At 43.5% G+C, this 23,543-nt stretch overlaps 1 protein-coding gene across 1 annotated transcript in view; it reads left to right on the top strand.

The window, feature by feature from the left end:
* Positions 1-8,655: 8,655 nt before the first annotated feature.
* ATP6V1H (ATPase H+ transporting V1 subunit H) overlaps positions 8,656-23,543 on the top strand; it is a 167,206-nt gene continuing 152,318 nt past the window's right edge. Inside the window, exons 1-2 of the mRNA XM_082258604.1 lie at positions 8,656-8,752; positions 13,632-13,751. Coding sequence (XP_082114730.1) covers positions 13,648-13,751 — 104 coding nt within the window. The 5' untranslated portion in view covers positions 8,656-8,752; positions 13,632-13,647. The remainder of the gene's footprint in view (positions 8,753-13,631; positions 13,752-23,543) is intronic.

Below are 23,543 nucleotides of genomic sequence, written 5' to 3'. Positions count from 1 at the left end.
TACGCCCAATAGGAAATCATGTCTAAAGTGATGCAGACCCTGCAACTTTCCTCATTAGAGCACTGCAGGTGCAGCAGCTGGTTGATAATTATGAAACCGCTCCCATTAGACTCACTGAGCACATGGACACAGATAAACAAACTGTGATTTCTTCAGAATAACAAAAGGTAGGAATCTGCAACTAAGTTTGTTAAAATCCTTGCAATGTACATAGATCACACAGAGGGGAATGTTTTTTTCTCAACAAAAGTGGAGTTACTTTTTAACTGAACAAGCTGAAGTTGGAAGCGGATTGGCTACCATGCACAGCTGCACCAGATTCTGTACTCTCCAGTTTTACTACACAAACCCATTTGTCTTGCAGCAAAGTGCAGACTGCTATGGCACACATACAACTCAGGGAGCCTTTGATCACAGGGTCTAATGAGAGTGATACCAACATCACAGGTCTCGGTTTTTCATCATGTAGCTTGGTGAATACATCTACCGCATATCCATTGACTTTATAACATAACAAGGAGAAGGGCCTAGCATAGTCCGGAAGTCCTAAGGCTTGAGCTTCTGATGGAATTTTAATAGGCTCCTTTATCTGCAATTCATTGTCGCATGTGAGTTTGAAAGGGTTTGTAGTGGTAGTCTCATAAAGAGGAGCCACAAGTTCTGATGCATTTGGAATCCAGTCCGCGCAATATCCTACTAACCCCAGGAAGACACTTTATTTGCATGTCTTGGCTTTTAATTTTTACTCGGTCTGGGGTAAGGTGTGGGATTCCATGTGAAATCCAGTGACCCAGAAAGATCACTTTCTCTTGGTAGTATTGTAGCCTATCTTTTCTAACTTTGCAGATACTTTTGTAGAGAAACAGTCAGAACAAACAAGCAAATCGTCTAAGTACTGGGCATGAGGGCGATCAGCGGTCCAATACTTGCTTTAACACAGTATTATATTCAGAAGGGCTGCTCACACAACCCTGGGGCACTTTTGTCCATGTTAAACCTCCTCTTCTTAGGTCCCCTGCCGATGCTCCTGGCTTCTCCTCTACACAGTGTGGCTTGGCCCCGCCCCCTCGTCACAGGAATTGATTGACAGCAGAGCCAATAGAGATGCACAGATAGATAAAGGTTTAATAAAATTTACATTGTAAAGGTAAATTCTTTTTTTTAAATAACAAACATGTCTATACTTATCTGCTTCCCCTAGCACACCTCTTTTCAGGTCCCCCGCCAGAGCTCCTGGCCCCTCCCCTCTGTCCAGTGCCCCCCTTTGGAAGACAGCGAGTCCGCTGACACAAACAGCGGGATTCGGCCCCGTCCCCTCGTCACTGGTTTTGATTGACAACACTGGGAGCCAATGGCTCCGGTTGCCCCAGCAAAGCCAGTGAGAACTGGAGGTGAGGGGAGAGAAGAGCTGCAGACGCGTTCGGCGTTGGATCGAATGAGGGCTCAGGTAAATAAAATGGGGGGGGGGTGAGGGGGATGCTGACACCTAAATATTTTTTACCTTAACGCAAGAAATGCATTACAGAGGTTGTAAACTCGTTTTTTTTTTTTTTTTACACCCTGCAAGAGAAAGACATAATGAGCTAGTATGCATCGCATACTAGCTCATTATGCAATACTTACCTTAGAACGAGCCCCCGCCATGCCGCTCACTCACCTCTATGACGGGCGACATGTCGAGTCGCCCGTCTTCCGGGATCGCGGCATCCGGCCATCTGAGCCGCTGTGACGTCACTCCCGCGCACGCACGCGGGAGCCGACAGTCACGGCACGGGACTCTGAAGGAACGGCACGATCGGCCGTTCCTTCAGAGCGCATGCGCCAGTGACGTCACTGGCGGCATATAAGGTAAATATCTCCTAAACGGTACATGTTTAGGAGATATTTACAGTACCTATAGGTAAGCCTTATCATAGGCTTACCTATAGGTACAAGTTGTAGAGGAGGGTTTACTTCCTCTTTAAGGTAAAAAATGTTTAGGCTTTACAACCACTTTAACACATAGAATGCATTAGGGTAAACAACATTTTTGCCTTTATAACCACTTTCTTACCCATAGGAAGGTCTGAGAACACTTTTCAATAATTTCAGTCCCGCAGTGCTCAGCACTGGATATCTACCACACAAACCTATTCTGGACTTGCAGAGTACTAAAGCCTCATACACATGATGAGAATGTGGGACAAATAATTGTCAGGTTTTTTTTGCATGCTAGTCTCATTGAAAACGAAGAGGTTACCAAACGTACAAAATTTGTATGTGAAAGAATACAAGTTCGGAAGTGATGTAATGTTTTGTATTATATTCTGTTGTTTTTGAGCATGCGTGGTGATGGTCTTCTGATTTTTTTCGGACGAATGCTGTACTGTTTAATATAAAATTGTACGATCTGGTATCATATGAGCAAAATTTTCATATTTGTCCCTTTGGATAATTTCGGATGAACTGTCATGATCAGCTTTCAAAAGCTATATACTAACAATCAGATTATCGTATGATTGCTTTAAAAGATGTATTTTCCATCCATTTTTCTGATCATGTGTACTGGCTATAGGCTGCAATCGCATCCAGGCATTGTTTGAAGTGTTTTTTTAGTGTGGGACACCCATAGGACAGGCCATTCATTTGAACGTGCCAAAGTAGCTCCAGGCACTGTGACACAGTAATGCCTCGTACACACGCAACGATTATCGGCCGACCGATCGTCCGACTTTTGTCCAGAGTTGTGTTTTGTTGGTTGGAATGTGCCTAGACTGCACACAAATTTTCTCGGCCAACAAAAATCTACTTCAGAAGTGATGTCATGTGCTGGTTTACTTTCCGTGTGTTTTTTTCTTCTCTGAGCATGCCCAGACTTGCTCATCAGATTTTTGTCTGCCGAAATCTGTACTGACTGATGGAAAATCGGCCGTTGTGTTGACGGCCAACAAAAATTTTATAGTCTGCACACCAGATTTTATTCGGCCGAAAAGTCGGAGTCGGTTGTCGAAAGCATCAAACTAACAAGCCGAAAACTGGCCGATCGGATGTTGGCCGAAAATTCCCGGCCAATAATCAATGCGTGTGTACAAGGCATAACACTAAATATACTGTTTTCTTTTCCTGCCAGAAATTGGTTGAACATACGGCCTCAATGTTGTGTATGTATATCTGCCTGTATTGCGTTCTACTGGTTAGCATATTCATTTATGCTGGCCAATGGAAGAATTTAGGCGCTCACGCACATTTATGCGATTAGAAGCTGTAGATAACTTTCACCCCCAATGCTGCGCATAAACACCCGCATGACCACAGTAAATAACATGCAGCTGCATTCATGGGCATAAAAAAAACGCCAGACATAGCAGCATATTTTACGCCATGTGAACAAATCCTGAGCTCATAGAACTTGCTGCGGTTTGCGGAGCCAATAACAATGAATTCACAGAACGCCCTGATGTTAATGGAACCTTACAGACACACTCAGTTATTGCTAAGATTTCTTCAATATGTTTTCATTTTCCCCAGACATAGAGATCTGAGAGGAAACCATGAGAGTTGTGACATCAGCGCCTATCATCATGATGTCCTGACTCCATAACTCAGACTGTCAGCCATACACACAATTCTCTCTATTGCACAGAGAGAGAGAAGAGACAAGTGTCCACACACAGCTCCGTCCCCACCACCAGGAACCATCCTTCCCCTCCCCTCTCAGTACATGGAATACAATCCTCATCACACAGCTCCCTTCTTCCGCACACAGCATCACGTGATAACGGCCCGTCCCGCTTACTTCCGGGTTAGAGTCACCTGATCGAGTTCCCGTCACATGACTGCGCCTGTCTTCTCAGCTGTCCTGTCTACACAGAGAGGTCACAAGGTGCGTGCAGCGCAACACAGAGGCTGGCTGTCCGGTGCAAGGGCCGGGGACTGACCGTGGAGGTGGGTGAACCAGGACATTATGGGCGCTGTGCAGTGTGTGACCTGGCTGTATAATGATGGGGCTGTGTGTGGCCTGGCTTTATAATGACGGGGCTGTGTATTGCCTGGCTGTATAATGATGGGGCTGTGTATTGCCTGGCTGTATAATGATGGGGCTGTTTTTTTCCCTGGCTGTATAATGATTTGGCTATGTGTGGCTTGGCTTTTTAATGGTGGGGCTGTGTATTGCCTGGCTGTATAATGATTTGGCTGCGTGTGGCGTGGCTGCGTAATGGTGGCGCTGCGCGCGGCCTGGCTGTGTAATGGTAGCGCTGCGTGCGGCGTGGCTGCGTAATGGTAGCGCTGCGTGCGGCCTGGCTGTGTAATGGTAGCGCTGCGTGCGGCCTGGCTGAGTAATGGTAGCGCTGCGTGCGGCCTGGCTGCGTAATGGTAGCGCTGCGTGCGGCCTGGCTGCGTAATGGTAGCGCTGCGTGCGGCGTGGCTGCGTAATGGTGGCGCTGCGTGCGGCGTGGCTGCGTAATGGTGGCGCTGCGTGCGGCGTGGCTGCGTAATGGTGGCGCTGCGTGCGGCGTGGCTGCGTAATGGTGGCGCTGCGTGCGGCGTGGCTGCGTAATGGTAGCGCTGCGTGCGGCGTGGCTGCGTAATGGTGGCGCTGCGTGCGGCGTGGCTGCGTAATGGTGGCGCTGCGTGCGGCCTGGCTGCGTAATGGTGGCGCTGCGTGCGGCCTGGCTGCGTAATGGTGGCGCTGCGTGCGGCCTGGCTGCGTAATGGTGGCGCGGCGTGGCTGCGTAATGGTGGCGCTGCGTGCGGCGTGGCTGCGTAATGGTGGGTCAGTCTCTATTCTGTTTTTATCTTGTTGGAATGACTTATTGGATGTCCCCATGTGGCTGTGTAATTGGTGAAAATATAAACCCCTTTTTTACTAATATATCGGAAAGCAAAATTTTTTTGGTGAAATTGTTAAACCCCTCAAGTTTTTCCCTGCCTGTTCCCCATGGGGTGTTTTTCTGTCACTTACTGTCCTGAGAGAGAAGAGGAAGTCTGAGGAAACACGAAGTGAGGAAAAATCTTTCTCAATTGTCACATTGTCAGATTTTTTTTAGTTCCTATTCTAGTGACGGCTCAAATTTTTATAGAAGATGTTTTGATGAAGAATAAAATGTTAAACACAAATCTTGGGTGAATGAGGTATTTAATAATTGAGAGCTATGTCATTTTATGTTGTAGGCAGACATACTGATAATAAACTGTGTTTTATGTTTGCGTGAAATGAACTTGTAAGCTGTTGTTGGGTTCTGTGATTTTCTAGGGGAACACAGTTATTTCTTCTATTTGTTTTTATGTATTTTGTTCTTTAGAATTCCCCTGTGTTGTGCCATGACTGAGCACATAGTGCTGCCTGTGATATCGTGGACTCATGTTATCAGTGTGTATGTTATGCTCTGTGTTAGATGAGTTTTTGTTGAAATACCTTCTACAATTACTTGGGCTTAGAAAGTTCAGGCTAGCTTGAACATTTGATTGTGTACTGGCTTAGAGTAGCCTATGCTTACATACAGATGCATTCCATCCAAGCAGTGTTTCTGCTGGAATTGCTGAACTATTCTAAGTGTTTGGACTGTATTCAGTGTGAAGTATTTTTATAGCTATCTCCAAAATATAATACATATGTGTGGGAGGACAGCCAGATCAAGCAGGTATGTACCAATGCTGGGAAAAAAATGACAGTTTCTGCTAAAACCTTCTGAACTGGAAAAGAGTGCCGGACTCCAGAATTCAGAGCAAAGGGCTTCTGCACAATCACCTAGAAGCCTCGACATGGCTTATACATGTTGTTAAGTCTTTGTAATATCTTGGTTGGTTTTTTACATTTTGGTTAAAGCAGGAAAGGGTTAGAGCCTGTGTCAGGTTTTATTTCCGTCTGTGTCTTCTGGGGAGTTTCCCCCTTATTCCCTGTCAGAAACAAGGCTCAGATTGAAATAGAAAGATTCAGCACAGGTACCACCGTCGTCCCAATAATCAAGATAAGAAGGAAAGAGAAGGGGGCTAAATGGACTTTAAGAGTCGGTTCACACTAGCGCGACTTGTCAGCCTGACAAGTCGCGGTCCATTGACCGCTACAGGACCCGTTCTAATAGGAGCGACACAAGACGCTCCGACTTAGAAAAAGGGTCCTGTACTACTTCGGGGCGACCTCGGAGCGACTTGCATAGACTTCCATTATGTGAAGTCTCTGCAAGTGGCTCCGAAGTCGTGGGGCATGGTAATGCACAAGTCGCCCCTGAAGTAGTAAGGAGTCGTGTCGCCTCAGTGTGAACCGACTCTTAAGGTACCGTCCAAGACAAATAGTATAGGTAAACACCATAATAGATAAATTATCAAATGTTTATTAAACAGAACCACACAGTTAAAAAATTGTCCATAACATAGACACTATGGGCAAACAAATACACAGTAGGTCAGTGATATCAGCAGTACTTTTATTGTTGGTACATCAACCACTGTAGTTGGGGCAAAGATTGAGAATGCATTTAACTAGCCACCACAGTTGGACAACAAAGAAGTTGAAATGCTCATATGCCCGGCATGTTTCGCGGGTTGCGCTTCTTCAGGGGCAAGCAAGAAAGTATACAGTTGATATGATATACATATGACTACATGTGAAAAAAGAAAACAGATTCAGTATCCTTGATTCTGTTTTCTTTTTTCACATGTAGTCATATCAACTGTATACTTTCTTGCTCGCCCCTGAAGAAGTGCAACCCGCAAAACATGTTTGGCATATGAGCATTTCAACTACTTTTGTTGTCTAACTGTGGTGGCCAGTTAAGGGCATTCTCAACCTTTGCCCCAACTACAGTGGTTGATGTACCAACTATACAAGTACTGCTGATATCACTGACCTACTGTGTATTTGTTTGCCCTTAGTGTCTATGTTATGGACAATTTTTAACTGTGTGGTTCTGTTTAATAAACCTTTGATATTTTATCTATTATGGTGTTTACCTATACTATTTGTCTTGGACGGTACCTTTTAAAGTCCATTTAGCCCCCTCTTTCCTTATCTTATTTCCTGTCAGGGTGGGAAATCTCTTCAACAGTGACACAGGCAGAAACATTATATTATATATTAGAAATATTTAGCAGAGTGGGGGGAGTTAGAACTAGTGACAATTGGGCTTATTTAGTAAAACTGAATAATGCAAAATGTGGTGCAGCTCTGCATAATAGCCAATTGGCTTCTAAGGGCTCTTTCACACGGCCGCTCCAATTTTTTTTTTTTTTTTTTTGTTATTCCGCTGCGGCAAAAAAACGGAACAGAACTGAAAGGACGAAAATCTGAAAATCGGACCATCCGCTGACATCCGCAATCCCATCGACATGCATTATGTCTGTTTTTTTTCATCCACAAAAAATGGTATGAAATACGGACATAGGGAGTGAAAGAGCCCTAAGGCTCCTTTCACACAGTAAGTCCATCAAACGGACTCCGCTTTTCTCAGCGGGGGATCGATCCGCCGATCCCCCGCTGAGCAGGAGAATGACAGCTGTTCTGCGCACTGTGTGCGGAGACACAGCTGTCACAGCCCCATAGATCTCTATGGGGGAATCGGATGGGAACGGACCGTCGGTCCGTTCTCATCCGATCTGCTGGATGGATGGAAAATAGGGTTTCCAGCCGTCCAGATTTGACGGATCGGATTGGGTGTCAGCGGACATGTCTCCGCTGACATCCGTGGCCCATAGAGATGCATGGGGGGACCGTTCAGATCCGCCAAAAAAACAGACAGGCGGATCTGAACGGTCCGCCTGTGTGAAAGGGGCCTAAGTTTAGTTTCTTCAATTAAGCGTTGACAACAAAACCTGGAAGCTGACTGATTTCTATGCAGAGCTGCACCAGATTTTGCACTTTCCAGTTTTAGTAAATCAATCCCAATGTTTTTAACGTGGCTTTTGCCTTCCTGACCTGGTGAACCCCCACCCCCCCCCCCCCCACAATTTTTTTATGGGTTTTTGCAGGGAGAGTGATTTTTCAATAAATGGAAAAGAAAACTAAGCAGAATTTTTAGCTCTCCAGAAATGTAAAGGCTACGGGGCGGATAAAAATCGATGATTTAAAAAATAAAATCGGAAATGCATTTTCAGTAGAAATTCCCATTCTTCCTTGTTTTTGTTTCACATATACATACTGCTGTTTAATTTGAATTTAATGGGAAACTACCATATTTTGGCCCATTTACTATGCTTGTGGGCAGGTGTGAATGGTTGCCAGGACATTATTGGATATAAGGATGTTAAAACTGTGTACAGGGGAAATAATTGTTATTCGTGTTTGCATAAATGTACTTTTCAGCCTGTAAACGCCAGATCTCTGTGAATGAAACCTGGTTCATACTCTCTTTGCTGATGGAAATAGTCGTAGTAGATATAACAGTACAGTCATTATTTTGGTAATGGACTGGAAAAGACGTTACCTTCTATGGCTACTTCTGTATGCAAAAATCAATGAATCTGGAAGTTGTTTCACAGAGGTCTGGTGTTTATAGGTGGAAGGTGCTGTGTTGGAACCCCCTTCGTGTGAGTATTGCATATGTGTACGCTTTCTTTATTTTTCTTAATGCTGACGTCCATAGGGGACATTCCTCTTGTCCTACAGAGTTTAAAAAGTACAGCTGTTATGGCACAAACTTATTTGTTGATGCTGTGTCAATAATGTATTTTTTTTTTTTTTTTTTTTTAGGGCTTATTTATTCCACATATATTTCTTCCAATCCCAGAATATTCTTCTGGGTCAATCCGGAGTCTGTCTGCTTTTTACCTGTTAGAGGTAAGGCTAGGAGCTGGGAACAACCTGTGATGAATCTGATAAAAGGGCTTGGCTTTTCAAACCTGTGTTTAGAGGGAAACAAAAGTCTTGTTGTGTCATCAGACTTCTACTTCTTGAAGGGCACAGGAAAGGAGATTCTTGTATGAATGCCTTGCTCTCGTTTAGAGATGTTTTGGCAAATGGTAATAGAATTTATACACCACATATCATCACATTCAAATATTTTTTAAATCTTTAGCAGATCTGCCATTTCATGTGTCCATTGCAGTTATAATACTTTGACAGAGTTTACATCAAAGCCTTCAATTAAAACATTTAAAAAAAAAATATCTTGCGTGTCAGAATAATCCTTTCATAATTTACCTAATTTGTCATACTATTGGAAATTTAGAAAGTATTTTTTCATTTTAATTAGTGGTAGCCCCCTAAAAAATTATGGATTCTTGAAAGAATCAAACAGCAGGAATTAAAAATAGTTTTTATTGTCAAAGCTTAATTGAACAAGCTGGAGTTAGAAGTTGATGGGCCACCATGCAGAGCTGCTCCAGTAAATGTCCACCAAGCTACACTGATACAATGGACCTGTATATGTGCGGCTGCACGACGGGGATTGCCTTGGCCATTTATTATTGACCCAGTACAGTGACAGCTTCTGAGAGGGATCACTCAGGACGTGAGGAGAATTTTTTCAACGGTGACACATATAAGAATAAGACCCCGTTCACACTGGGGCGACCTGTCAGGCGACCTGGTCGCCTGACAGGTCGCCGTAGGTCGTCTGCCATAGAGAAACTGTGGACCCGTTCTAATAGGAGCGACACAAGTCTCTCTGACTTAGAAAAAGGGTCCAGAGCTTCTTTGGGGCGACCCGGAGCGACCTGCATTGACTTCAATGATATGAAGTCTGTGCCGGCCGCTCCGAGGTCGCGGTGTGAGGTCGCCCCGGCAAGTAGCGTCGCCCCAATGTGAACGGGTCTCAAAGGTGTTTTATTTGTAAAGTGAAAAAGGACCTTCCGAATGCCTCGTACACACGCAACGATTATCGGCCGACCGATCGGCCGTTTTTTGTCCAGTGTTGTTGTGTTGGTTGAAATGTGCACTAGACTGCACACGAATTTTTACGGCCAACAAAAACCAACTTCAGAAGTGATGTCATGTGCTGGTTTATTTTCCGTGTGTTTTTTCTTCTCTGAGTATGCCCAGTCTTGCTCATCAGATTTTTGTCTGCCGAAATCTGTACTGACTGACGGAAAATCAGCCGTTGTGTTGACGGCCAACAAAAATTTTATAGCCTGCACACCAGATTTTATTCGGCCGAAAAGTCGGAGTCGTTGTCGAAAGCATCATACTAACAAGCCTAAAATCGGCCGATCGGACGTTGGCCGAAAAATTCACGGCCAACTATCAATGCGTGTGTACGAGGCATAAGATGAGATTGATGGTCCATCAAGCTACCTTAAGAGGATCGGGTCTTTTCATTTCATGTGGATTTCTGTAATCAAGTTTGGATGTTGGAGGTGGTGATTATATACAGTGGATGTCCCTGGGTTGCCTGGTGCCTGTGAAGGAGTTTTAGCGGTCCCTTAACTGCTTACTGCTGCACATCTCCAGCCATCCGGTAAGAGTCAAGTGTGTGGTGGCTGGGTTTGTCACGTCTATATCCTATCAAGCACCTGGGTGAAGTATCTACTGATCCACTAATCTGCATCCCTTACAACCTGCAATATTGTACAAACTTTACATGGACTTTGATGTTCTTGTGTTTTTTGTGTGGTTATCAACTAGCGCTACTCTTATGTCTATATACAGTTGTGTTCAAAATTATTCAACCCCCACTGAAATTGATTGTTTTGGCCAGTTTGACATTGATTTTGATCATTCAGTCATCCTGCTTACAATTAAATCAAAGAGGCATGTGTAGGTCAGACAAATATAACATTTATAATGAAATAACCACAAATGTCTTTTCTGTGCTCACATCATTATCAGTTTTATTCAACCCCCAAGTGACATTCAATCTTAGTACTTAGTACAACATCCTTTTACAGTTATAACCGCTTTTAAACGTGAAGCATAGCTTGACACAAGTGTCTTGCAGCGATCTACGGGTATCTTCGCCCATTCGTCACGGGCAAGAGCCTCCAGTTCAGTCACATTCTTAGGCTTGTGCACTGCAACTGCTTTCTTTAAGTCCCACCAGAGGTTCTCAATTGGATTTAAGTCTGGTGACTGTGATGGCCACTCCAAAATGTTCCAGCCTTTAATCTGCAACCATGCTCTAGTGGACTTGGAGGTATGCTTGGGATCATTGTCCTGTTGAAAGGTCAAACGTCTCCCAAGCCTCAGGTTTGTGACGGACTGCATCACATTGTCATCCAATATCTCCTGGTACTGAAGAGAATTCATGGTACCTTGCATACGCTGAAGCTTCCCTGTACCTGCAGAAGCAAAACAGCCCCAAAGCATGATTGACCCCCTGCCGTGCTTCACAGTAGGCAAGGTGTTCTTTTCTTCATAGGCCTTGTTCTTCCTCCTCCAAACATAGCGTTGATCCATGGGCCCAAACAGTTCTCATTTTGTTTCATCAGTCCACAGAACACTATCCCAAAACTTCTGTGGTTTGTCCACATGACTTTTGGCATACTGCAGTCGACTCTTCTTATTCTTTGGAGACAGCAAGGGGGTGCGCCTGGGAGTTCTGGCACGGAGGCCTTCATTACGCAGTGTGCGCCGTATTGTCTGAGCAGAAACTTCAGTACCCACATCTGAAAAATCTTTTCTCAGTTCCTCAGCAGTCACACGGGGACTTTTCTCCACTCTACGCTTCAGGTAGCGCACAGCAGTCGAAGTCAGCATCTTCTTTCTGCCACGAACAGGTAGCATTTCAACAGTGCCCTTTGCCTTGAATTTGCGAATGATGCTTCCTATGGTGTCTCTTGGTATGTTTAACATCTTTGCAATCTTCTTATAGCCATTGCCCTTCCTGTGAAGAGTAATCACCTCTTCTCTTGTCTTCCTGGACCATTCTCTTGACTTCACCATGTTTGTAACCACACCAGTAAATGTCTAGAAGGAGCTGAGTATCAGTCATTTTAAAGCTGCCTAATTGGTGCTTATTAGTCTTTATTGCTGCTCCCTGACATCCACAGGTGTTTTCAATACCTGATTGAAAACACTTCAATGAACCTCTGTTCTTCAGAGTGGTAGTCTTTAAGGGGTTGAATAATTGTGTCAATGAAGAATTCACAAAATAAACATTTACTACTGTATTACAAAACCAATTGTTGTCATTTTAGTTGCATATGGTTCTTTAAGAAGTCCTTGTAGGATTTCATTCTGAATACAATTACAAATGTACACTAAATTCCCTAAAACCCTTTACAGCATTGGGGGGTTGAATAATTTTGAATACAACTGTAAATGTGCACCCATACCTTATTTTGAGACAGTTTACCAAACTCTGGTAATATGCTCATTTTTGGTTGGTATAAATTAACCATAATTAGCATAATGTAATTTATATATGTTTTAAACCTCTACAAATTACACTCCCATGTTTCCATACGTTACCGTTGTGCATTTTTTGAGAGCGCCCACATCAATCCTTCATACTCCTAAAATTGTATATTTATTCTAAGGAAACTGGCAAGGTTCACAGTTTTAAATATGTATGCTATCCTTTTTAACAAAACTGGACACTTAAACCTTACTAGAATGTCTGTCTGTGAATACAACTGCTAAAATGATGTTAGGCTGGCCATACTTTTTTCTTATTCAATTTCCTTTAGATTTACCTTCAACTGTGTGGTGCAAGGGCCTGTCTGATTGCATACAAATTGAAAGTGTTTGTTTAGGTTTGACTTCGTATTAAATGTTTTTTTTTAAATCTAAAGGAAAATTGTATAATGTATGACTAGCCTTACACCGCTAAAGCGAACCATGCTTTTGCTCATGCAAGCAAAGCAACAGGTTCACATAATTTGCACCCTCCCCAGCTGCATGTAATTCTCTTTTCTTCTGCTCTTTGCAGCAACCAGAAATGAGGAGAATTACCTAGTGGGGGGGGGGGGGGACACTTTCTCACCTTCCTTCTATGTGACAGATCTGGTGCTTGGTAGTTGACCTCTGAAACACACAGGTGGGAATAGCACCCCTAGATTGCATTTTAGGAAACCTGTAGATGAAAAAATGCCCAGGTCACACCATAAACAGAAAAGTCTAAATGTCTTAATATGAAAGGACCTAGGTTCATTGTGCACTGTTCAAAGACTTTGATATTGCTGCTTGGAAGTGCTTACACCTATTTTCATCTAATGTACACCACCTATGCTTCTCCAAACCAATTACCTGTTCTGATCGCTGTAATTTGGTTCTTGTTTACACATATGTCCAATCTGGATAACGTTTCAAAAAATCTGGAAGATACCCAATCAACTGTCATCTGACTTCTTGGGATGGTGTTGATGGAGGGGTCATTTTTAACACCATAATCTCCAAGAATCTGCCTGTAACTTCATACACTATTGGTTTGGAGCCTAACTTTTTACAATTTTGCTATGTTGCAGCCTGATACTACATTTGTTTAAATTTGTCTTCTCTTTAATCTACACTTAATCCCCCCTAATGTCAAAGTGAAAACAGAATTTTAGGAATGTTTGCAAATGTATGTAAAAGGAAAAACTGAAATATCACATTGGTATACGTATTCAGACCCTTTGCTTGAAATTTAGCTTAGGTGCCTCCCATTTCTCTTGATGTTTCTACACCTTGATTAGAGTCTACATATGGAAAAGTACGTAAATTAGTAAGCGAGTAAGTAATGTAAGTGATTAGTAAGTGAGTAAGTAATGTAATAGTAATATTTTGTCTTTTTCTCTAGAAGCAATAAAGAAAAGATGGACATCCGAGGTGCTGTTGATGCTGCTGTCCCTACAAACATTATTGCAGCCAAGGCTGCGGAGGTTCGTGCCACCAAGGTGAACTGGCAGTCTTATCTTCAGTAAGTATATATCATTGTTTTTATCCTGCAAGGATGCACCGATTCCGGTATTGGTGCGGATACTGAGTATTTTCATGAGTACTTGTTACCGTGAAAATGCTCCTGTCCCTGAAACATTGATACAAAAGGAATGGGTGCATATCGCACTGCAAAGATTTGAACAGGAATGCAGTGCAATTCCTGTTGAAATTTCATGCAATTTCCCCCACCACTCCACCACTCAAATCTAGATCTTCAGTGTCCCTGTCCCACCGATGATAGCAAACCATGTATTAATATACTGTAAGTACACTTACCTGTCCAGGTGTCCAAGGCTGTCCTCACAGCTGCGGGGGAAGAGGGAGGGGGGGGGTGAACTTCAGCTCAGACTGTTGTGTGTATCTGTCAAAACCAGGTACCTGTTCCCCACACCAAAAAAAAAAGTGCCAGATGCTCAAGGAGTGGGTGGGAGAGGGGATAAGGCAAACAAGTGAAACTTCCCCTTTTGGGCAAAGTTCCGCTTTAAGTCTTGGGTCTTTAAAGATGAACAGTTTGGTTACCAACACTCCGATAAGACATAGCTATGTGTTTAAGGTTGTAACTAGTTACAGTACTAAAATAAATATAAAAATATATTTTGATGCATTTGTCAGTCTTAAGTGCCGGTTCACACTTATGCGCTTGTACTGCGAATGCGATGCGTTCTAAATAGTCTCCAATCGCATGCATTTACAAAATACATTGAATTCGTGACGGTCGTTCACATCTATGCGTTGCGATCCGGATGCGAATGTGATGCGATCATAAAAAGGGTCTTGTGCGAGTTTACAGCGCTGCGTTGCGAATTTAGTCTCCATAGACATGAATGTAAATCGGTCTGAACTCGCATGTACAGTTCAGATATGTGCGAATATGTGTACAGTTTGTCCCTTCAGCTCCACCCCTCTATTTCCTGTCCCGAGCCTCCATGTGACATCCACAAAAATCACAAACATCTTGGACATCCACAAACATGGCACCCAAACTTATTGGGATTGATAACGAGGAGCTGATCAGGCTTGTCCGTGCCAGGCCATATATATGGGACAGCCGTACAGCAGAGTACAAGAATAATGCTCTGAAGAAAAGAGGGTGGGAAGAGATTTGTGTAAGCCTGTATCAGGACTGGAATGGATTCACACCCCAAGTGCGGAAACATAAAGGTAAGAAGATATGTTCTATGGTTCCTGTGTGTATATATTTATCACAGAAAGGGGGATCTATGGGGGGCCCTGATGTGAAGGGGATCTATGGGGGGCCCTGATGTGAAGGGGATCTATGGGGGGCCCTGATTTGAAGGGGATCTATGGGGGGGCCCTGATTTGAAGGGGATCTATGGGGGGGCCCTGATTTGAAGGGGATCTATGGGGGGCCCTGATTTGAAGGGGATCTATGGGGGGCCCTGATTTGAAGGGGATCTATGGGGCCCTGATTTGAAGGGGATCTATGGGGGGCCCTGATTTGAAGGGGATCTATGGGGGCCCTGATTTGAAGGGGATCTATGGTGGACCCTGCTCCAAAGGACGGAGCAAGTGGAAGACCATGCATGCTCAGTAGGTAACCACAAACGAAAAGAATTGAATTACGCAATGTTGAACATTTTAACAATAGTGTATTTATTTAAACAAAGTACAGAGAATGATGAACACTCTTTATTGAATGGCATCAAGCTGCCATGGCACTTGACCGACATCCTCCCTGATGTTGGCCCCTCTGTAGTTTCCCCTGGTGTGGGTCCACTCTGCACCTTCCATATCATCCATTAACGAGTCCTCGAAGAGGTATCCATCTCTTGATCTAACAAAATTGTGGAGTGCACGGGCAGCTTTGACAGCAATTATGGCATTATCTATGGTTAGAGTCATTGGTGTGTGAAGAAATCGCCACTTATTTGCTAGAATTCCAAAACTACACTCCACAACTCTGCGCGCTCTTGTGAGCCTGTAGTTGAAAACTCTCTTTTCGATAGTCAGTGAGCGATTTGCATACGGGCGTAGCAGGTGTTCTGAAAGTGCAAAAGCCTCGTCCCCAACAAAAACAAATGGTAGACTGGGTTGAGATGTTCCAGGCAGTGGTCGTTCATGTGGGAGGTCCAGGCTTTTGGCACGTAGCATTTTTCCAAAACTGGAGTGGGAAAAAATGCTGGAGTCGGAACTGCTCCCGTACGAACCAACATCTATGTAGGTGAATGAGTAAATTGCATCCGCCACTGCCAGCAAAACCAATGAAAAATATTTTTTGTAATTAAAATATTTGGTACCGCTACCAACTGGTCTCACAATCCTGATGTGCTTGCCATCTATTGCACCGACACAGTTAGGGAAGTTGCAGCGCTCCCAAAAAGATCAGCTACAGAGATCCACTCCTCTTCGGTTGGTTTTCTCATCACCACATCTCTTAGGACCTCCCAAATGGCAATACAGGTATCGCGCACAATTGTGCTCACAGAGGTACAAGAGACTAGAACGTGAGGCGAGAAGTGGATCCGGTGCCCCCCCTAAGCGTCCCTATGCCTTTGCCAGATGTCTGGATTTTCTGGTACCGGTTCTAGAAATGCGGAAGTAAGTTATTGTCAAATTCCCTCTTTCACTTATTAACCCATCCTTCCCCCTCCCTCTTGCAGCCCCCCCCCCCACCCCCAACCCCCTCACCTTCCAATCCCCACCTATCATCTAAATTGTATTTGGAGCGGATAATGAAAAGTAGTTACATATTTGTAATTGCAGCACACAAGCAAGTTGGGAGGAGGTGGAGAATGAGCAGGAGGAACGGGAGGAGGAGGAGCATGCAGCAGTTGATGAAGAGGAAGGCATCGCATTTGCATGTTCATCAAATGTAGATAACATAGCAATTGAGGCAGAGGGCTTGGATGAGTCCATATCCGCTCAGGAAGCAGAAGTGGAGTACAATGAAACTGACGCTTCCACGCCTTCCACCAGGCCACTAAGTCAAGGCAGTCGAGGCTCTACGTCCCACAGGAGGCGAGGCAGCAGGGCAACTGCTCAGGCGGAAGATAATGAGCAGACAAAACATTTATTAGACATTATGTCGGGCATCAGCCAGCAAATAGATGCACAGCGATGCCCACACACACTATTTGCCCACAGTTTAGTGCCTCTTCTCAAAGAGGTCCCGCCGGAAAGATATTTTGAGATGAGAATGGCAGTACAAAACTGTATCCATTCATTCTCTGTACCACGTCAGTTCCCACAAGAGAATACATGGACCCCAAATTTAACACCCATTCAATCTGCCATTCCACCAAACCCTTATCCATCCAGTTTTGAACAATACCGGAGCATTCATGAAACCCCTAGATCCCAAATCCCATATCCTATTCCTTCACCAATTCCCTCTGTAATCCCCCCCCCACAGTAGAACATCGGATGTCTCCACTTCTTCCCATTTCCCCCCCCTCCCGCAGACCACCACCGACACCACAATCAAGTGCATTGGCATCAAACTTACCTCCACCCTATCCACAATATAGGCCCACAAGTGGACCATCAAGAAATCCATCCTCGCTTGTGCCATTCAGGCTATATCCCAACACCTTGGATAGCTCTTCAACACCACTTGATCCGGATGAGAGTTCACCTAATTTTTTGGATCTATAGGATAGGACACTTGCCACTCTACCGCCATGTTCTCCAAATTTGTCTTTTATGACATAATGTTTCTGTTTTTGTTCTTGTTATTATATGCAACAAAATAAAAAATAAAGAAAAACTTTTTTTGGAAGCGACTTTGCCATCATATCTGTCTGCATTAATATGGAGAAAAAAATACATGACATTTCACAAAATATATCACACTTACCGTAATGTAACAAGCAATCTTTCAGCAGGGACAACACTGTTCCGGAAGGTGCTGTTCTGACGCTCCAAACGGGAAAAGAGTAGTCCAAGTAATTCGTCAAAACTAAGAAATAAAAAACACAACACATGTAAGTGGCAAGCAAAAGGGGCGCGTGTGGAGCTTCTGGAATGATTCGGGGGTAGATATAGGTGAAAAGAGAGAGGGGGAAAAGAGAGAAATAGGGTGGCAGCAAAAAAGAGAGAAGAAGGAGAGACTCCCTCTCACATACTAACCTATTAACTGACATCCGAGTATAGTTGAAGAACTTCTCTTCATGTTGACGGAGATGATTATAGAGGACACTGAACTGACCTCTGTCTTCCCTATTTGAAATTATGGGATGAACCCAATATCTTCGTTTTCTCATCATCCTCACCCTCCTCCTCCTCCTCTTTGTCCATATCGATCAGGACTGCAGCAGTGACAGTAGCAACTGCTGCCATGACCAAGGGCAAATGAAACATACTGCCAAAAAGAATACACCAAAACACAGCTGACACTCCACAACGAACTCTCCCCACAAAAACCAGGAAGTCCACAGGAAGTTTACACCCATTTTATTTTGATTGGCCGGAGCAGAAATCGCATCTGAGCTTAATTAACATGATTACGCAAGTACAATTCGCATTGCAATCGCGCTGTACTATTTAGAAACGCAAGGTAAACATCGCACTGCAAATTCGCATTGCAAGCGCAAGCGCATAAGTGTGAACCGGCACTAAAAGGGGGAAAAAAATCAAAACTGGGTACCATTTAAAAACCTTATATGTCCTTTAAAACTGCATAAACATTTTTCAGCTATGCAAATTAGTCATCAAATTTTTGGCAGGTTAGCTGTTGACAAACCAGCTCTAGAAACTTCAACTGAAAATTGAAGGAGATCGGCGAAAATTTCTCGGGTGAACATTGACGGTGGCCAGTCAGATGCAGTCCCTGTTCGGGTATTCTGTCTGCAGCTGGAGCAGCGGCTATCAGAATGCAATAGATAGCAGGGAGATTTCCTCCACCCATATTGTTTAGTGTGGTTGAAGGAATTTATTGATTGTTATTCCTAATGCCTTAGGCTTTGCATTACTTGCTGCAAATGTGATCACTTTCCTGGCTGCATTGACATTTTACTTTGCAAAACAAACTAAAAAAAAAACTATTCTGGACTGCTGAAGTGAAAATTCTTGTTTACGGCCCCTCTCACACAAGCGGACAAACCAGGTCAGCCTGTCCATTTTTCCAGCAGACCTGATTGGACCATTCATTGTTCTCTATGGGGCGGCGGATGTTGTCCACTGACACTCGGTGGGTCAGATCCTATAAAATCTGCTAAAAATAGACATATGATGTCCATCGGATCATAATCAGATAGAAACAGACCCCCCCCCCCCCCCATAGAGGAGAGCAGGCTTTGTCTATACCCGCTCTGCATAGTGGAGCGAACATGGATCTGTCATCCGCCTGCTCAAGGTGAATCAGTGGAGAGATCTCCCGCTAAGCAGGCGGGTCCGCTTAGATGGATCCGCTTCATCTGAAAGGGGTCTACATCCTGCCCATGTACTGTTTTCAACAAATAATGCTGATTTTTTACAAAACGGAAAAACAAAACAATTTTCTGTGGGTCTGTTCACATCCTGGTGTATCGGATTGTGGGCAGAAACACAGCGATTCTGCCCGCAATCCCGAATCATTGAAAATCGTGGGATGCCAATGCGATTCCCGTGACTTGCAGTGGCACCCCAAACGCGGTGTGATTTTACAGTGATTTGTCATGTGACGAATCGCGGTAAAATCACGCAAACAGAATTGAGGGACATCTGCCACCTAAAAAAGTATAAGAACTTCTTGGATGACAGGTGTCCCATGATTCTGTTTGCACGATTTTACTGCGATTCGTCAAGTGACAATCGCTGCAAAATCACGGCATGTTTGGGGTACCATTGCAAGTCACGGGAATCACACGGGCATCCCGTGATTTGCAATGATTCAGGACCGCGGGCAGAAACTCTGCGTTTCTGCCAGCGATCCGTTACGCCAGTATGCATATGTGAACGGAGCCTTAATGTTTTTCTTGTCAAGTCTGATATTTTTCTCCGTTCCTGCAAACAAAAATGTGTGCAGCGGCTTTGGTAAAACAGAGTGCATTCTGTGTGTTGGAGCTTGAATCTTCTCATCATTGTGTTAGAATGTATTTTCCAGCACAATGCTTAGTCCATGTGGTTTTAGTGATTAGTGATGGTTTTAGATGTGGATCCACTGGTGTATCTGAAATGGGGAATTTATGTGTGAATAGGTTCAGCCTTACCAATCTCATATTACAATGCCTACATCACTGTTTCTTGAAATTGCCAATTGTAGTTTCAATCGGAAGCCTATGCGACAGGATGACCATGCAGGAACATTATTGAGAGAAAGGTTGACAACACTTTGTTACTGTGCCAGGAAAATCTCAAACAAGGACAGAAATGGCATGATCTCCAGCTGTTGGAAATTTAAAGATATTGAAAAGTTCTTATGCAATTACATTTACATGTTACAATTTATATGATATTTAGTGATTTGGATTGCATTTACTTTACACAGACTGTTTGGCCCAGTGGCATTAAATCTCTGCGTTTTCAGGTATCCAGGAGGCTAAATGCTGTAGAGAATGGCACTCATGTTTAGAGCCATATACGTTCAGGAGTGTATGGCCCAAATAAACAAATGATGTGTTTGGGGACATGCCTCACTGAATGCATGCAGCCATAAACCCGAGTACCAAATAGATTTTTAAAGGGTGCTGCACTCGTGCCTTCCGAGCACCCGGAATTTGACACTGACAGGCCAAAACCACCTGGGTGCCGGAGGCCTAATACTTCTGACCGCATGCTGTTATGAGATGCTGTAGGTTACATATTTGACTATGTAAAAACTTCTTGACTTTCCTTTTTATGTTTTTTTTTTTTTTTTTCTTTTTATTACTTGATAGCAGTGGCAAAAACTTCACATTGGCTGTTTTTTTTCTAGACAAATCCGACTGTGTAGAGTTTGATGAAATAGTCCTTAACACCTTGTCTACCAGTGTAAGTTTATAAATGGTGCAGTAGCTTGTTAATGGTTTTTAAAGCTGACCTTAGGTTGTTTTCAGCTTTCTCCTTTTTTTATTTTTTCCCCAGGGAGCCTGGGACCATTAGAAATGGCTCCCAAAATGATAGCAGGAGGTGATTGGAAAGCATCTGTTCCCCATTCCCCCATGTTGATATGTATCTTGGGAGTGAAGTGTTTTACGTCCCTTCCAGCTCATTAAGCATGGTCTGTGCTTGATTAGCTGCATTGAAGCCCAATGTCTCCATGAAGAGGACCTATAACATGTGCAATGCTCACATATAGGGAACTTGCTAGCCCCCTTATGATACCAGTAAAGTTAAATAAAGAAAAAAAAAATATTTAAGGCCGCATATTTGTGCACTAGATTGCAAACACAGCTGTGCCAAATTTTGAAGAGATATTGCTAGAGATGAAGTAAGAGGCACCACATCCCATAAATTGAGTAACTACAATAGAGGGGGGCAAGTGGGACTTTAACGGTGCTAAATGATGGAGAAAATGATCTGAATTCTCAAAAATTGTACATTTTATTACACATAGAAAGTGAGGACAAGACAATACATCAATATAAAATAAAATCAAGAAAATGCACTCGAAAATATCAACTCTACATGTTTCGCCATCTTCATAATAGCTTCTTCAGGAGTTTTCATAGACATTTCTCGAGAGTGAACATTTCTAGGTAACAAAGGGAAAAGACATAAAAAACATGACATGTGTATGTATATAGGGCTTATCTCAATGGTCCTAATATTGAGTGCCAAATTGATTTACATAATTATAAAGACAATGATACCAATGAAGTACCTTAAGATGACCTGAGCCCTTTCTTATGCCGAAGGTGGAGGTAATAGAGGTGATGCCACCAAAGCAAGCACAGAGGGGGAGGGGAGCCGAGACCCTCAGACTCCTAGAGTTGACCCATAGAGAGGGTGACAGCCAGGCTAGAGATGATAGATAGAGATAATAAAACCAGAGCATAGAAATACATTTCAACCCACAATTGCTATCTCTCCTATTGGTATGAGGCTAAATATCAGGTAGAAAAAGTTACCAAAATAGTCACCTGATTATGAATAAATGTGCAGTTGAATCCCTAGGTACCTCAATGTAACAAAGACAGGAAGGGAAAATGAAGTCCCCTTAATATCCCCCAAATGGGAGGTATCCCTTGAAACAAAAGGAAATGGAATTTGTTGAAGATGGTAATAAATATAATAAGGGTCTGTCAAATTTTGAGGGTATGAATACTTACCCAAAATTGACAAGATTCAGCGCCTAAATTGTCATGCAGTATTCAAAAGTTCACCGCCATTTCAATTCAACAAATTTTCCAATAGTACACAAAAATGAAGGAGACTGCACGGGAAGAAAGAGAAAAAGGCATGGAAGAACATCATCAGCGTTGGAATCTACCAAAAATATATGGAGAGAAGCAGGGTTTAAAAGATTTCATTTACCGCAAATGGTCTCAAAGATCATGTATCGTTCCCCGGTGGTCTAGTGTAATACTGACCATGTGGCGCCGGCATTTATACACCCCCTCCACTCCCTCGGCGTCTGACGTCACCGAGGGAGTGAGAGCGAGGTACGCCCAGTGGTCCAATGGAGGCCGAGAAGGAAGTGCGTCATTAAGACGCGACCGCATCACGTGATTCCGCCGGAACCGGAAAGGTCGGGGATGACAACATCTGGTCATGACATGAATGTAAGCAGAGGAGGTAACAGGTTGCCGAGAGGCAATCTAAAAAGGGATCCAAAATGAAACTGACAGCATCGCCGAAGACCGGATTTCAAGGAAATATATCCGCAATGCCTATACAATGGGGAAAGAATCCAAAGACACAAAAGGGTCATAAAAAAGAGAAAATTACCCCATCTAATAGATAAATCAGTATAGTGATACAGATGACAATTAAATAGAAAAGAGATGTTAGTGAAAGCTCCATAAAAGGACAACTGGGCGTTTTAAAGCGGTGCTGCTACTAACCAGGTTGGACCATTTTTCCTGGAAAATAAATGTAGGGCACCGCGAGTGCCCATATGGGCAACCATAATAGAGGCTGAAAATAGGCTCGAATCCAAAAAGTCCCCCAATGTGCCTGCCCCGGGGTGTGCCACCTACAATCGCATCCACGTAACGGCGGGGGTCAGGAAAAAATATATGATGAACAATTCACAGAATATTCTTGTTCTTTAAACGGTAATTTAACCACATCCACAGAAATAAACACATGTAGGCAATTTTGCCAAAATATATAGGATGTGCCAATAAAGGCACCTAAAAGGAGAGGACTTTGTAGCAAAAGTACAAGATCCAAAATGCTGACCAGCTACAGAGATCCTGTGCTGAATCAGCAATAAATACAAATGACATTATTTAGCCTAGAAAGGGTTTGAAACTAATGGATTCATTTATACCTGGATACTGAGTAGCTGATAGGTTAAATATCCACTTGGTTTCACGTTGCAATAGGTTTCTGTCTACACTTCCACCTCTTTCATTCAGTGGGATGTGTTCCAAGGCATAAGAGGGGGCACACTTGGTCCCCATAGCCACACCCTGCACCTGGAGGTGATCTCATCAAAGCCATTGATGGCATCCAGGTCCCTGAGGAGGCGTGGCTAGTGGGCATTGATGTAGAGGCCCTCTACAACTCCATCCCACATCACTGTGGGGTTCGAGTTGTGGAGGGCTTCTTATCAGAAAGAGGAGGTTCCTCAGTGGAATATAATGCCTTTGTCATCTCACTTCTTAGATTTATTTTGTCCAACAATGTCTTCTTGTTTAATGGCTCCCATTACCTCCAGGTGCAGGGTGTGGCTATGGGGACCAAG

The sequence above is a fragment of the Pelophylax lessonae genome, assembly GCF_965119305.1.
Source record: "Pelophylax lessonae genome assembly, chromosome: 5".
NCBI lineage: Eukaryota > Metazoa > Chordata > Amphibia > Anura > Ranidae > Pelophylax > Pelophylax lessonae.
Note: the sequence above shows the minus strand (reverse complement) of the source record. Positions and strands in the feature narration are given on the sequence as shown.